Source organism: Parasteatoda tepidariorum, chromosome 1, assembly GCF_982258835.1.
Source record: "Parasteatoda tepidariorum strain Cologne lab strain chromosome 1, Ptep-v5.0, whole genome shotgun sequence".
NCBI lineage: Eukaryota > Metazoa > Arthropoda > Arachnida > Araneae > Theridiidae > Parasteatoda > Parasteatoda tepidariorum.
The window spans coordinates 129,257,568-129,272,938 of NC_141755.1; the positions used below are offsets into that span (position 1 = coordinate 129,257,568).

At 24.9% G+C, this 15,371-nt stretch overlaps 2 protein-coding genes and 1 long non-coding RNA gene across 3 annotated transcripts in view; 1 reads left to right on the forward strand and 2 right to left on the reverse strand.

Annotated features, from left to right (window-relative positions):
• LOC147816935 (uncharacterized) overlaps positions 1 to 15,371 on the forward strand; it is a 266,782-nt gene that overhangs the window by 91,235 nt on the left and 160,176 nt on the right. The window lies entirely within an intron of this gene.
• LOC147816937 (uncharacterized) lies at positions 3,044 to 7,168 on the reverse strand. Its single transcript, XM_087152669.1, has 2 exons — positions 6,279 to 7,168; positions 3,044 to 4,702 (listed from the first exon to the last, which is right to left on the reverse strand). The coding sequence occupies exons 1-2, from the start codon at positions 6,384 to 6,386 to the stop codon at positions 4,505 to 4,507; spliced, it is 306 nt and encodes a 101-aa protein (XP_087008795.1). The 5' UTR covers positions 6,387 to 7,168; the 3' UTR covers positions 3,044 to 4,504.
• Positions 11,264 to 14,347, reverse strand: LOC147816938 (uncharacterized). The gene is made up of 3 exons (XR_015429554.1): positions 14,169 to 14,347; positions 12,342 to 12,458; positions 11,264 to 11,391 (listed from the first exon to the last, which is right to left on the reverse strand). It is a non-coding gene; the product is annotated as an uncharacterized LOC147816938 (long non-coding RNA).

Genomic DNA, 15,371 nt, shown 5'->3' on the forward strand with positions numbered 1-15,371 from the left:
AAACTAACTCAGCCAAAAGATTGAGCTATGATGTCTTGCTAATCAATAATTCAAGTTCATCAAATTGCCAAAGAAAGAATCCAACCAAATGTTTAAATTATATTGGGTTTTTAAGCAATTATACTGAAACCCTAATGCAATTCAACATTTAGTTCCCTAAACTTCAGAAAATAAAGAGCTATCTGAAAATATAATTTAAACTTCCAAAACATGTAATAAAATTAACATTAAAATAAGCAGGTAAGTTTTAAATTTAAAAAAAAGTTTAATATCAAAGTTTAAATAAAGGCATTGAATTAATGCTAAACGTTAAAGCTTTTATATGGTTTTTTTTATACCTTTATATTCTTCAAATTAAATTCATAATTAAATAATTTTCAATTTATGTGGCCTATAAAAAAAATTGTTCCATGTCTCCATGATACAGTGTTAAATTAAATAACTATTTCAATTGAAAAAAAGAATTATAAAAATTGGACTCCCGTACATATCTTTTAAAATTTCATAAAATATAAGTATGATTATTGAAAACTATATTGGATAATTTCAAGCAGTTCTTATGAGTTAAGAAAAATATAAAAAATACTTAAACCCACAAACATCCTATTAAATAAATATTTAAAAAAACAACTGCAAATTTAAGCTTTCAACAAAACATTACTTAGTTTGTTACAATAGAGAAATAATACACATAAGCTCAGAAAAAATTGCATATGATAAATATTTGACTCAATTCTGTCCATTTGTTTGACTCAATCACATGAGTTTGAATAATACCAAAAGGTTACATGGATAGCATACAGGGTTAAAAATAAAAAATTAATGATATAAAATAATTTTTCTACTAAAAAGCAATTAAAATGAAATAATTATATTAAATATTATATGATTATTGAATACATACCTAGATTTAAGACCAGGAAGTATCAAAAATTTCTAATCTTCTATACCAACCTTTTCAATAAGAACTCTACACATAAAACTTGTTCGGCTAGAATATAGTATACTCGGATTCACAATTACACTAGGCAATAACTCTTGCTTCACTGTCCGCCATTTGGCCAAGAAGTAATCTAACCAAACGTTTGAACTGTATTGGATCTTTGCAATTTCACTTAAACCCTAATACAGTTCAACATTTAGTTTACGTTTGAATCTGTTAAAAATCTGAAAATATAGCTTAAACGTTCTGAGATTTTAAAAATAATTTTTAAGTAGAAACTAAATAATAAATAAAAAAGATTAAATTTACATGAAAAAAATACTATGTAAAAATATAATAAAATATGGGACAAAATTACTAAAAAAATCTAATAGTTTTAAAAAAAATATTTTAAAGAAATATTGGAATTTATTATATCATCTAAAAAATTAATTTTAGAATAAACTATAAATATTATTAAATACATATCAAAGTGAAACATCAAACAGGAAAGTAATTCTCACCACACTCAAGAAATAATAGCAAATAACAACAATACTAATTAATAATATCAAAGTTCCAGACATTAATAAAAGCATGCATTGAGAACAAAAATACTTAAAAATAAATAACAAAACTGCATGCAAACCTGGAAACTTTTCCAGCTTCAGCTTGATGCAAAAATCACATGCAACATAAAATTAATTATTAATATATTTATATATAGAAAAAATCCTGATGAAAAATTGCAAAGTTCTAGACATTAATAAAAGCATGCATCAAAAAAGAAAATATTATAAATTTTTTTAAAAAGAAATAAATATCTAAATTAAAATAACTGTATGTGTAGATATCAGAAAAAGTTTCCAAACTCCAGCCAGATGCTAAGATTACATGCAACACAAAATTAATTATCATTAAATTCATGCAAAATAAAATCTTGATGAAAAATTGCAAATATAATTAATAGCATACATTGAATTTAAAAAAAAACTGTAGGTATAAATTTCTGTGAAAAGTTTCCAGGCTCCAGCCAGATATTACATGCGACACAAAATTAATTGTTATTACATTTATGCAAACTAAAATCTTGATGAAAAATTGCAAATATAATTAAAAGCATACATTGAATTTAAAAAAAAATGTACGTACAAATTTCTGTAAAAAGTTTCCAGGCTCTAGCCAGATGCTAATATTACATGCGACACAAAATTAATTATTATTACATTTATGCAAAATAAAATCTTGATGAAGAAATTCCAACATTAAAAAGCATGCATTGCAAAAGAAAATATTATATAAGTAATTCGTGAAAGAAATATATAAAACTGTAGGTATAAATTTCTGTAAAAAGTTTCCAGGCTCCAGCCAGATGCTAAGATTACATGCGACACAAAATTAATTATTATTACATTTATGCAAAATAAAATCTTGATGAAAAATTGCAAATATAATTAAAAGCATACAGTGAATTAAAAAAACACTGTACGTATAAATCTTTGTAAAAAGTTTCCAGGCTCCAGCCATTAAAAAGAAAATATTATAAAAGTAATTCTTAAGAGAAAGAAAAAACAGAGTAAGTAAAAACTGCAGGCATAAATTTCTGTAAAAAGTTTTCAGGCTCCAGCCAGATGCTAAGATTACATGCAAAACAAAATTAATTATTATTAAATTTATGCACAATAAAATCTTGATAAGAAATTTCAAATATCAATAAAAGTATATATTGAATAATAAATATAAAAAAAATACATATAAATCTTTGTAAAAAGTTTCCAGGCTCCAGCCAGATGCTAAAATTACATGCAACACAAAAGTAATTATTATTACATTTATGCATAATAGAAACTTGATGAAAAATTTCAAACATTAATAAAAGCATATATTGAAAAAGAAAATATTATAAAAAAATTCTTAAAAGGCAAATAAAATAAATAAGTAAACAAATAAAAGAAAAAATGTAGTTATAAATCTGTGTGAAAAGTTTCCAGTCCCAGAGAGGATAAGAACAATTTTTATAACCTCCCACAAATTTTCACATTTTTTTCTCCCTGAAAATATTTCGAAAAAAATTTATCTAATCTCTATTGCTGTGGATTTAACTCGAAGAAACTCTTTTGCTTTTCTTTTTTTTTTGGCAGCATCACAAAACAGTAAAAATTTCTTTTTTGATTTTTCTGCTACTATTGTCTGTAAACCAGTTATTCACACAAAGAGCAATAAACCTAGCAACCCCATCAAAAATTCCTTATCATTGGATAAACAGGAGGAAAATTGCTAACAGGACAGGTTCTACCAGGGAAAGAGGAATGTTATTATGAGGAATTTACATATTTTGAATTACAGAATTTTTCCTTGAAACTTTATTTTCGCCTGTCAGTTTTTGAATGAACTATATTTTTTTTTTATTTTCCTAACTTTATGAAAATGTAAGAAAAATCCTGACTTTATGAATATGTAAGAAAAATCCTGACTTTTTTAGCTAATTTTAGAATAGCCTGACTTTTGCAGGTTTTCCTGACCGTGTAGGAACCCTGTTCACTGCATAGTTATGGATAGATTTAGGTAAAATTAAAAACTTTTTGTACACACAAAATCTTAATTAAAAAAACATTCTGTAATCAATTAATAATAATTATCATAGCATACTTATTATTTCCAGCCCCTTTACAAACAACTGCTCTTTCAAGGATACCTATAAGTTAAAATAAATCTTCTTGGCAGTATAACTTTTGAATGTTAAATGAAACAGCAATTCCTTTAATAGAGGCCTTAAAGAAAAGTCAAACAAGCTTTATATTGATCTACAGGTTACAATTTTTCTAAAGAGTTTGGTACAATATTGCTACTGTTATAAATAATCTAAAAAATAAAAAATAAAGAAAACTTTTCGAAAAAATTATTTTAAAATTCATAGAATTCTGAGATACGGAAAAATATCCAGAATTATCCAAGAAAAAAAGTATTTTTACAATTCTACTTCCTGAATGCAAATAATTTATGGATAAATAATTATATTAAGTAACACTTTTGCTTTTGACATTGTGAGACACAATTTCCGAACAATTGAAATTAATAGTCAAATATTTTTAAAAAAAAGTCAATATAACACTTGACATGTAAACCAAAAATAACATGAAAAGCATATGAAAAGAAATAGTAATAAGTAAACAAAAGACAGTCTATAATGCTTTTTTGGAAGCTGCGCTAAAAAGTACTATGCAGACCAGCGATTAAAAGTATTTTAGAAGCAGTTACTTCAGCCATCTACTTTTTTAAAAAATTTTATTAAAAATTAAAGCACACTTGTATAAAGAATTAAAGCACATACTTTTGGAATAAGATCTTCTCTAACGACTATACTCATCTCTACACAGTCATTATTCCAAAGAAGAAAAGCAACAAAATCTGTTGCTTTTGATGTCGACCATGAGGAATTTGCAAGTGGAGACATAGCAGCCTTTTTCAGTTCATTATAAGAAAAGGGCACAACAGAAATTGTACTGATATTGTTTTCATCTAAAATTAACATTAATTATAACTATATATAGTAATCTAAATTCCAGGCAATTAAGTTAATGATTATTTAAAGCAAAGTGTAAAATTACCAGTTACTGCAGATATCCGTACCAAATTTACTGGCAATGTTTCCAATCGAGCTCTTTTGGATGGTGGCTTTCTAACACTTGTGGAATCAGACAAATAATGAGGAAGATTGGGAAAAATAGAAGGTACAGCACCCTTCTTTAATAGAGATCCATCCCTTTCAGTTTTCCATATCTACAAAAATAATACTTAATAAATAAAAAGGGTACATTAAAGTACGAAAATGAAATAATTTAAATATGAATACAAACTGAGCCATCGACCAATTTCACTTCATAATGAAGTGAAATTGGTCGTTGGAATCTTCATTTTGAAGTGTAAAGCACAAACAAAGTTCTTGGAAGTTAATTCTCGATCACTTCGTGGAATAGATCTCTTCCACTTATCAAGTAAACTAGCATCCTATAAGTAATGTAACAAATAAAATGTTATACCACAACTACTTCTTAGGGAAAACATGAAATTTTATGCAATAATTAGGATGATAAAGAAAAAGCCTGAAATGCTATGCCAATGAGAATATTTTTTTAATCTCCTTAGTATTGGCCATGAAGACTTGACACTCAGCTTTATCCTTTTTTCCAAATTTGAAATCCTAGGATAAGTTTTGCTGTCAGAATAAAAGGAACTAATTTAATTAATCAACAACTCAAAATAACTAAGCTATTAAAAATCATAATAATTATGCACTTTATTCAATGTTACTTGCATGATAATGATAATTAGAACAATATTTTTAATAGTAAAGGTTATAATCACTATTGATTGATTTATCTACAGATAAATAAATTATTATATTATATTATTATTATATTATACTAATTTACAGATAAATAAATTATTATATAATAAATATTAATGGACAGAATGTTTCATGTAGTCAGAACAATTTCAATTGTGATGTAATCACGAAATTTTTATGAAAATAACATTTTCCAACAACACATGTTTACAAAAAAGTTAATAAAAATTTTCTTCAACACTCAGCAGAACATAGAACCAGAGGATGTAAATATTTTAACGAAAGAAGCTTACAAGGATAAAATCATAACAGCCATTACCTGATATCATCCTTTAAGAAAAGGCAATATAAAGAAAGCAAATTCATACTTAACCAATTCAAGTGATAAATCTGATATTGAACAGAAAGAATGAAAACCCTATCAATAAACTAAATTACATTAAATGAGCTATTAACTTTTATCATTCTGTGAAGTTATTAAGTTTTATTATTTTTATTATATAAGTTAGTACAATTAATAGTAAATTAAATTTAATTATTGAATTTTAATTAATTTCAGCTATTATACATACAAAAATATTCATTTACATACAAATGTTTTAATTTAAATAATATTTATTTTATGTGCATAGTATATATTTTCCTTAATTAATCACTTCTTCGTTATTTTAATTTTAAATCTAAGACATCTGATCAGTTTATCATTATATGTAACATATTTGTTATATTGTATTTTTCAATTTTAAATTATATTATATATATATATATATCGTATTGTATTTAACGTTAATATATATATATTTTATTTTTCAAAGAAATTTATCATAAAACAATCATTGCAAAATTTTAAACAATAGCTTCGTTTCATCTCCAAATGCGATACAGCTAATAAAAACAGTTTTGAAATCGAAACTACATAATGATTATCAATTCATGACATATGTACTATATGAATATATGATGTATAATCATAACTTAGATACATATTTAAATAACACGTGCACATACCTTTGGTGCTTGAAAAAGACTGGGTACTTTTTCCCCATCTTTTATAGTTTCTCTTCGTTGTTTCACATACCCGGTATTGCATCCTGTAGAAAAACACACTCTTGGCATTTTAAAATTGTGAATTTTATTTCAAAATTTAATTAATACATAAAATATATAGTAACACAGCGACTATTCAACTGTAACGCATGGAAAAAATGTATGGAATGCACTTTTTTTGATCCCTGAAGAAAAGTAATCAGCGCCACTTTTTGAGCAACAAACCGGTTTATAAATGGCCAGTTGCTTTTCATTTTTCCGGAGGGGAAAGTAAACTGTCCTTATTGTAGTCCCTGCTCTGAGGGTACTGATCTAGGAGTCTTCTGGACTAGTTTAAAATTACAAGGCTACGGAGTTGAACATTAGTAGTCGTAAACAGAAAATTGGGCCAGCTGTTCAACACGGATATAAAATAAAGTATGTAAAATAGAGTTATAATGATGACTATAACTCTTTAATAACTCTTAAGAAAACATTAAATTAATTCAAGATTAAGATGAATAAAGAAATGATTAAATAATGTGTACATTGAAATAGTGAAGAAGCCTCACTTGATTATAGAGATCGTAGAGGTAGAGATTATATAGAGAGAGAGTTTGGATACAAATTTTAAATGAGTATTCCTCATAATTTCAAGAACATCTAAACCCTAAAAAAATTATTTAAGCAGAAAAAATGTTGAAATTTTAAAACAAACCTGTTCTAAATTTTGACTAGGAAGGTGGGCATTGACAGCTTCTAAGCGATACTTATATGAAGTTAAGCTCCTCATTTCACCATATGTTTTCCAATCGTGAAGGGCAACTGTTGTTAAATTATGAAATATTTTGTCAAGATAATGTTCACATATATATATAACAAATGTTTACATATATAATATGGAAAACAATACTTACATTTAAAAAAAAAAAAAAAGAATTATAAACATGCAACACACTTTTTTGAAAAATATATTTTATAATTAAAATTTATAAATGCATTTCCCTATTGAAGACTGAAATTAAAGCAAACAAGTTCACACATATTCTCACATTATATAAAATATTCCAGTATTTTAATTCTATTAGATTTTCATCCCTAATATAAAAAGAGGAACAATTGTTAGAATTATTTTTTTAAAAAAAACTCCAGCCATTCAATCGAAACAGAATCATTTTTTTAATTTGGTGTCACTCGAAAACTGGAAAAAGAAAGAACACTTTTTCATTACATGAAAATTAAAAATAATGCAGAGTGTATAATTTTTAAAAATACAAAAGTAAATAAACTTCTTTATTATTTAAATGTTTTTCATATTTTTTATAAGTATTTTTAATTAATACATTTTCGGTTAGATACGATATGATAAAGATTGGCAAGTCTGTTGCCTTAATACTTATTATTTTTACATATTCTTGACAAAAATATTTCTTGCATAATTTTAATAATATTGAATGCAAACAAAGTTTTTAAAAAAAAACTTTTCAAAAAGAGTCATGTCTGTAAAAGAATGAAAATTCAGAAAACAGTATTTTAATTCTTAAAAAAATAAATCAGAAAACAAAAACAATAAATTCTATTTAATTTAGACGAAAAAATTAAAAAGCTAAATTATTCAGTTGAATAAATAAACATTTTTAATACAAATAATTATGATAACAGACAAGGCATAGTAAAAAAAAAGCTTCATCAACTAAACAGAACATTCAAAGTAGATGATTTCCTTTCGAAACAGTCTTCAATGATAAACAAGTGTTGCCATCCACGAATTTCTATTGAGTAGCTTAAAAAAAAGTAAATGAGTGCTGACAAATATGACATCAATTTAAGGACAGCGGTAATAAGTTTTAAAAAAAAGTTTAAATTTTTATTAGTTTATTTTTACAATCTTTATAGAATCTTTTAAGAGTATTTAACACTTAAGTTTAAAATATGACAGAGCAGAAGAGAAACATTTTAGGGTTTATTTCAAGAACCACTATTCTTTAAGTTTCCTCAAACTTATCACTTTAAATACTATTTTTCTAAAATACTATCAAAACTTATAAATAAATAGTATTGGGAATGCTATTTTTTTTATCTTTCTTCTTATGATTTTATATTTTTGAACTGGGAAAGTATCTACCTAATGTTCATTTAATACACAAAAATTATGAAAACAACTAAAAAAATAGACACACAGTAGAATGAATTTTGTGAATAAAACTATAAGCTACAAGTGTAAGATTTCTTTCTCTCTTTTTGGAAACTTACATATTTGAAATAAAAGGTGAAGTTATTTTTGTCTTATGTATTACAAATTATACAAACATTTATTGTATAGCAATTTGGAATTCAAAGATTAAAACCTAAGCTTCATTCATAAAAATGAAATATATGAACTGATTGAGATACTTACACTTAACACTAACAAAGTGGTTAAACAAGTGAAGTGATGGAAGTCTGAAAAGACAATTAAATTCTTTTCTGCCAAATTTGAATGGATTTCTGTCATCTAATTGCAAATGATAATGGCAGTGTGTAAATGGAGCTCAGTTTCTATATCACTACAAGCAATTGTTAGAAAAATAATACTGATCAAATTAGCTTCAGATTCCTCATTATATTAAAATTGAAAAGCTATAGATTTTAATTTCAATGTCTTCACTGCTAACATAGAACACTGACAAAAATGAACCAAATAAGGGTGAAAGTTGCAAAACGTTTTTATATGAGCATGATATTTGCATATAATCTAGTGAAAAAGTAGTTCAGTTAAAATCAACAGTGTGCTGTTTTTAAAAATATTTCATGTAATTATCAAATTTCAAAAGTTAATAGAAAGTAAAGAAAGGTAGAGGAAATAATTGTAACTAGTTTTTTGAGTTAATTAAATCAAAATTACTAAAGTTATTCTAGAAGGAAAAAAATTCAATTTTTAAAATAAACTCTTATTCTCATATACAGAAGCGATAGCGTAAATTTAATTTTTTTTAAATAAAAAAGAATGCTTATTTTTTTTTCTTCAAAAAATATACATATTAAATAACTATTCCTTTAATAAAAACTTGAGATATTGTTAAATCGAAGATTTTAAGAGGAGATAGTTGAAACTAAATCTATTCTGTACATAATACAAGATAAGTCAGCTCCTAAGTTTTACTGCTCAATGCACAAACTAAAAAAAAACACCTAAATTATTTTTAATGTAATCATCATATTATAGCCCTAACATTTATTCCTAATGATTTAAAGGAATAACCTTAAATATGTTAATTAGAGCAGATAATATTTAAAGTAACTAAATCAGACATAAAAACTTTTTGTCTGTTAAAACTTAACTGAATCTCTCTGCATTCTTTTCCCCTCACAGATTCAAATTCTTAATCTTCAAAGTGGACATCTGTAAAATATGGCCACAGTAATTTAGTCTGAACAGCCATTGAAAGTTAATGTGTTAATTTTAATTTTTGTATATTTGATCATAGGTTTGGAACTATTTGAGCAAATCAAAAAATTTTTTTTGAAAAGATATGAAACTCATTCAATTATCTTATATTGTAAGATAATATTATACTCATAATTTATTGTAAGATAATTTCATTGAAAATGTAATTTATATAATTTTTTTTTAACAAAATATTTTAATAATGAGCAAAACATTTTCAATTCTGAGCTACAAAAATTTTTTCATCATTTTAAACTAAGTAATTTTAAAAAAGAAAAATCCAAAGATCAATTAGAATCAGTGAAAAAGTATAAAATTTCGAGAAAAGTCTTATTTTATATATTCTTTCCTATATTAGTGATTAATCCTGAATTTTGCATTTCATTATTAAAAATTATAGTTTTAAACAATGTCAAAATTTATATACCTTACAATTCACACATTATACAAAGAAAATTATTCTGTTTTACAATACAGAAAGTTATGAACCTCGTTACGAATTCGTTATTCAAAAGTTAAAAATTTTTTCTTTATATAAGTTTTACAAGTGACAAAATTTTTCTTTTGATTTGCTTGAATGGCTCTATAAATACAAACAAATAAAATGACAATTAAGGAGACCAAACTTATGCCTACTCTCCTGGTTTAGTTAATTTCCAGATAGCAATTCCCACTATTTTAAGATACAATAATCCAAATCCATTGGAAGAAAAAATACCTTTATTCAGACAAAAAAAAAAAAAATAGTTTATTGGCTCTAATTAATTGTTATTATTAAAATTAACCTTTTCAAACATTAAAATTGCATGTAAATAAGTGAAGTTTGATTCACCAGGTAACAAAGTATTAAATTGTTTTATGCATAATGTACAGGCATATTGGTATTGCAATTAAATACATATGAGTCATTTCTAGTAACAATTGTAAATTTATTAAAACATAATTTAATGTTTCAAATATCCTTCTAAATTCTGATTAGTCACTATTAATTGTTCATAATAAGAAATTTTTTTTGCAATTTCATAGGAAAAAGAATGCATTAATGATCCGAAAGTAAAAATATATGCATGCAATCAATCATATGGAAGTATTTGTCACAGCACAAGTTGGGAAAATTGACAGATGAATAACAACAAATAATATATAGCATCTAAATGCAAATTGTAGAATAGCCCAAACTCACTTTAATAATTTTAATTTTTATCTAATGATTTAGGTACTAGCAATAGGATTATGAAATAATAGCAATAGTCTATATCAGTCTTCAAAAGCAATTTTTATATTTGTCATAAATCTTTACATACATTTTTGCTTTGCTTTTTATTGCTATGTTTCTGTCTTATCTTTCCTCAATCTTTCCCATTACTACATATTTTCATATTAGAGGTCTATTTATGAAAACATAGATGTAAGAACATTTTTCAGTAGTTCAAAATTATTTTAAAATTGTAAAAAGTAAGCTTGCTTAAAAAGTATTTGTTTTGTAGTATATTGATTTTAATTATAGATGTAACTTCACAATTTTGAAGAAATTGTAGCTCTTGGTACAAAAAAAAAAAAATTACATGAAACAGCATTAGTTCTACCTCATATTAAGATCAGTGGCATAGTGATAAATAAGTTTCAGGAGAAAACAATTTCATTGAAGCAAGTTCCAACAGTGTCTGCCTAAAAAATAATTTAATTTATTTTAAAAAATATAACAGGGTTAACATACAAAAATTTATTTGTTTTCTTAAGATTTCAGTTTAATTATTTTATATTTAAAAATATTCAGCACTAGAGTGATTGTGAGGAATGCAATGCTCCCAAAAAGCACCTTGGATTAAGCTTTCCTTTCATTCGAATGCCCTTTAAAACTTCCTAGTATATAAATTGCAATTCTTTCTAAAATATTTTTTGAAAAATATATATTTATTGAAGTTTTTTTTAAAAATAATCAATGATGTTAATAAAACAGATAGAACACAAGTGATTTCGTAATTTATAACACATGACACAAATAAAATTAACTTGAGCTAATCTTTATAACATTGTATTTAAGCAATGAAACTTTTTACAAAAACGGTTTTAAACTATTTTTTTTAATAAAATTTTTGAAGGCACATATTAATGAATTTCCTTAAGTCAGTAACCAAATCAAATTTTTATAAAAATGCGAAATTTATATACATCACATCATTGCCAAATTTAAAGAACTTTCTTATAAGTTTTCAAAAGAAACTTTAAAAACATCTATATTTTAATGAATGAGATATTTACTTTCTCAATCAATCAGTTTTTTTTTTAACTTTTAGTAAGTCTCTTTAAAGAAAATTTTTTATTTCCCAATTTTTTATTTTAAATCATTTCTAAGCTATTAACTACTCAGTAATTATTGCTACTTATTGAAAAATAGAAGATGAACTCTACGTTTCCTGAAAAAAACAAAATAAGAACCAATTTATTTTTTTTAAAAAAGTGATATTAAGACAAGCACACATTATATTTTCTAGCAAGAAAAAAGGTTTGGAGAACAAAGGAAATGAAAAGTGAACAATTAATTCATTAATAAAAATATTCGAATTTTGAACATTCTTTTAGTTTAAAAGAAGAAAAAAAAACTTTCAAATACTAACTTTCTTTATAGTAAGGTAAATTTTCTTCTGAAATGCAAACAGCCGAGCCTCAGGAGTAAATTCATGATGAGATGATAATGTTGACATGACACTGTCATGTAATGCTGATACCATATACTGGAAAAAATTTTTTACAAGTGAAACAAAACTACATCAACATTTATAAGATTTTAAATCTAATATACAAAGCAAAACAGATATAATATAAATTACAAAATAATAAAAAAAATTTGCTGTCAGTTTTGTTTGTTTGTTCTGTTTTGCATTATTTACATTTACATCACATATACGAAACAGATTCTACAACAATGTTACATATTTCAAGTTCAAGCACTCCTTAAACCTAATCTTAGAAGATAATCAAAATGCACCATTTGTCCAGTTATGGTCATAAACTACTTACGGGTGTCATTTATGTTCAAAACTTGAGCGGTAACCTTCATTGGTGGAAGTTTATGAAAAGAAAAAACTAGACGTGAAAAGTATTTTTAATTAATTTACTTACATGATTGCTTATTGGTATATTTTCGGAATTTAAATTATGTCAGCATATTTATAATCATTAATGAAATATCTCGGCACACCACTAAATACAGAATTTAATTGCGCGGAAGGGAGGATGCAACTGTAGTGTATCTACCACTACAAAAATACAATTCCATTTCACTAGTATATAAAACATGTTAATTCGATTCTATGGTGGGGTGGCTTTTCATAGGCGAAGGTTGATATCTGCTATAACTTCTCCCCCACATTGGTGACCGGGTAGTTGTTTTGTTGTAGTGGTAGATACACTACACAACAAATAGGGGTGAATTGAAATACTTTTCAGGTAAAAATTACTATAAAAATTGCATAATAATCATTGAGGTTTTATTAACTAAGAAAGAAAAGAAAACTAGAAATAAATTGTTACATTTTATTCATTATATTTTGATATAGAATGCTCAACATACTTTAAAAAAAACGGAAGAGATAAGAACAATTAATAAATAAACTTGTAGATTTGTATCCAGATCAGGACAGAACTCTATAGATCTTATTCCCAATCAGAATTTATAGATGAATTTGTCTTACAAAAATTTTAGCTATTATTTTTCTTAATGAATTCATCAGTAAAAGTGGATTGGGCTATGAGCTACGATATGAGTCACGATAAAGACACGATATGAGTAGACTTGTGCATTAGCAAATTATAATTTTTCTTTTGGCATGCAGATGATCACTACACAACAGATTCCCGAGCAATGCTTTCAACTTACAAGATGGAAACACTGCAGCCTCATCACATTCTAGTTCTACAAATTTTTTTTCCTGATAAAAAAAAAAAAATTCAAGATTCCTATAGACTGTAAAGGTGACAAAAAGAATAGTGGCATACGAGCATTTCAGGAATAGAATAAATAATAAACCTTCTTAAATCGATAAAAAATATTATTTTCAATTTTAATTTATAAGTTTTGTTTTTTTTAAATTCAAAATGTAGAAAAAAACATGGAAAAAATTATAGAACAATGAAAAAAGGGGAAAAAGAAAAATAATAATAAAAATCCGAAAAAGGGGGGAAATTAATAAAACACCGTAAATAATCTTTTCATCAGCTCAAGCGATTATATCCGCAGAAAGGAGTGCTTTCTAATATTGTATCAATATAGCCAAAGCAAAATATATCAATACAATAGTGTGAGGAGCAATTAAAAGAAAATTTTACAAAAAATTACAACAAATAAAATAGAACACATTAAGTAAAAATATCACGCAAAATCAGAAAATAAAATGAAAAACAGAATAAAACATAAAACAAAATCTATATTCAATTGAACTTACATAAATTGGAATTTTTTCAAGAATGATTTAAAATATTTTTACAATAAGGTTGCCAGGTTACAAAATATGAAAACAGAAGCTCAAATTGAGGTAAAAGCATAAATAGAGGGTTTTGTTTCATAGTGGATTCTTACTGCAGTACTTAAGTGCGTTTGATTTGTTAGTTACCAAGGATGGGCCTGAAAATAGATATGCACAAGGTAATAATTATAATGGATAATTTAAAGAAGTTAACAATTAATAATTTTAGAAAATTAACTTCTATTTAAGAAAAAAATAAAAAAGGAAAGAGAAAAAAACACGAATTGCCTATTTTGTAAATAATTTTTGTCATGGATTTGCACATGGTAAAAATTATATAAATTAACAAAGAAGTTTTTTAGTAAATTTATTTACAATAATATACAATTAACTAAATGATTTTATATAGAATTTAATTACTTTAGTTGTTGTCCATTGTTTTTTTTCTAATAAATTTTGAAAGAGTTTTTCTATTTGTTTTTTGGATAAATAAATATTACTGCATATTCATTCAATTCTATTCATTTGATTAAAAATGGTATTTAAATAGATGTTCTTAGAATTCTAAGTAATTAGTTTATTTATATTAAAGTTAAAATAATTTCATCTTACAAATCCACAAAGCAGATATTTTCTTTTATAATACCCAAATCCAAAAAATTGAAATTAATATTATCATCATTATTACAAAGCAAAAATAATTCCTCGGGGTAAATGTTGTTTAATAAAAAAGTATAATCTTGAAAATTATAGATAATTAAATCATCAATAAATCTAAAAACAAATTTAATATTAAGAGTATAATTTTTTTACTAATAGTGCAAAAATAAGTTAGATAAGAGAGACGAAAAATTATATCCTTGTGGTATTCCATCAATTTAAAGAAAAATATCTTTTTCATCGCAAAGATAATTATTAAAAATACAAAAATTAATTAGAATTTCCCAATAAACAAAATCATGACTAAGGATATTTTTAAAAGCATAGTAAAAATTCAAAAGTACATCTTTTAGTTTAAAAAGGGGAATGCTATTGAAAAGATCCTGGAAATCAAAAGTCACAATAGAATTAATTTTAATATGTTTAATAAATTCTAAAATCGGTTGATTGTTAGTGATAATCCAAGAAAAACCTTCTTTAATAATATTGTTAATAATTTTATTTCAGTAATTAGAGAAAATG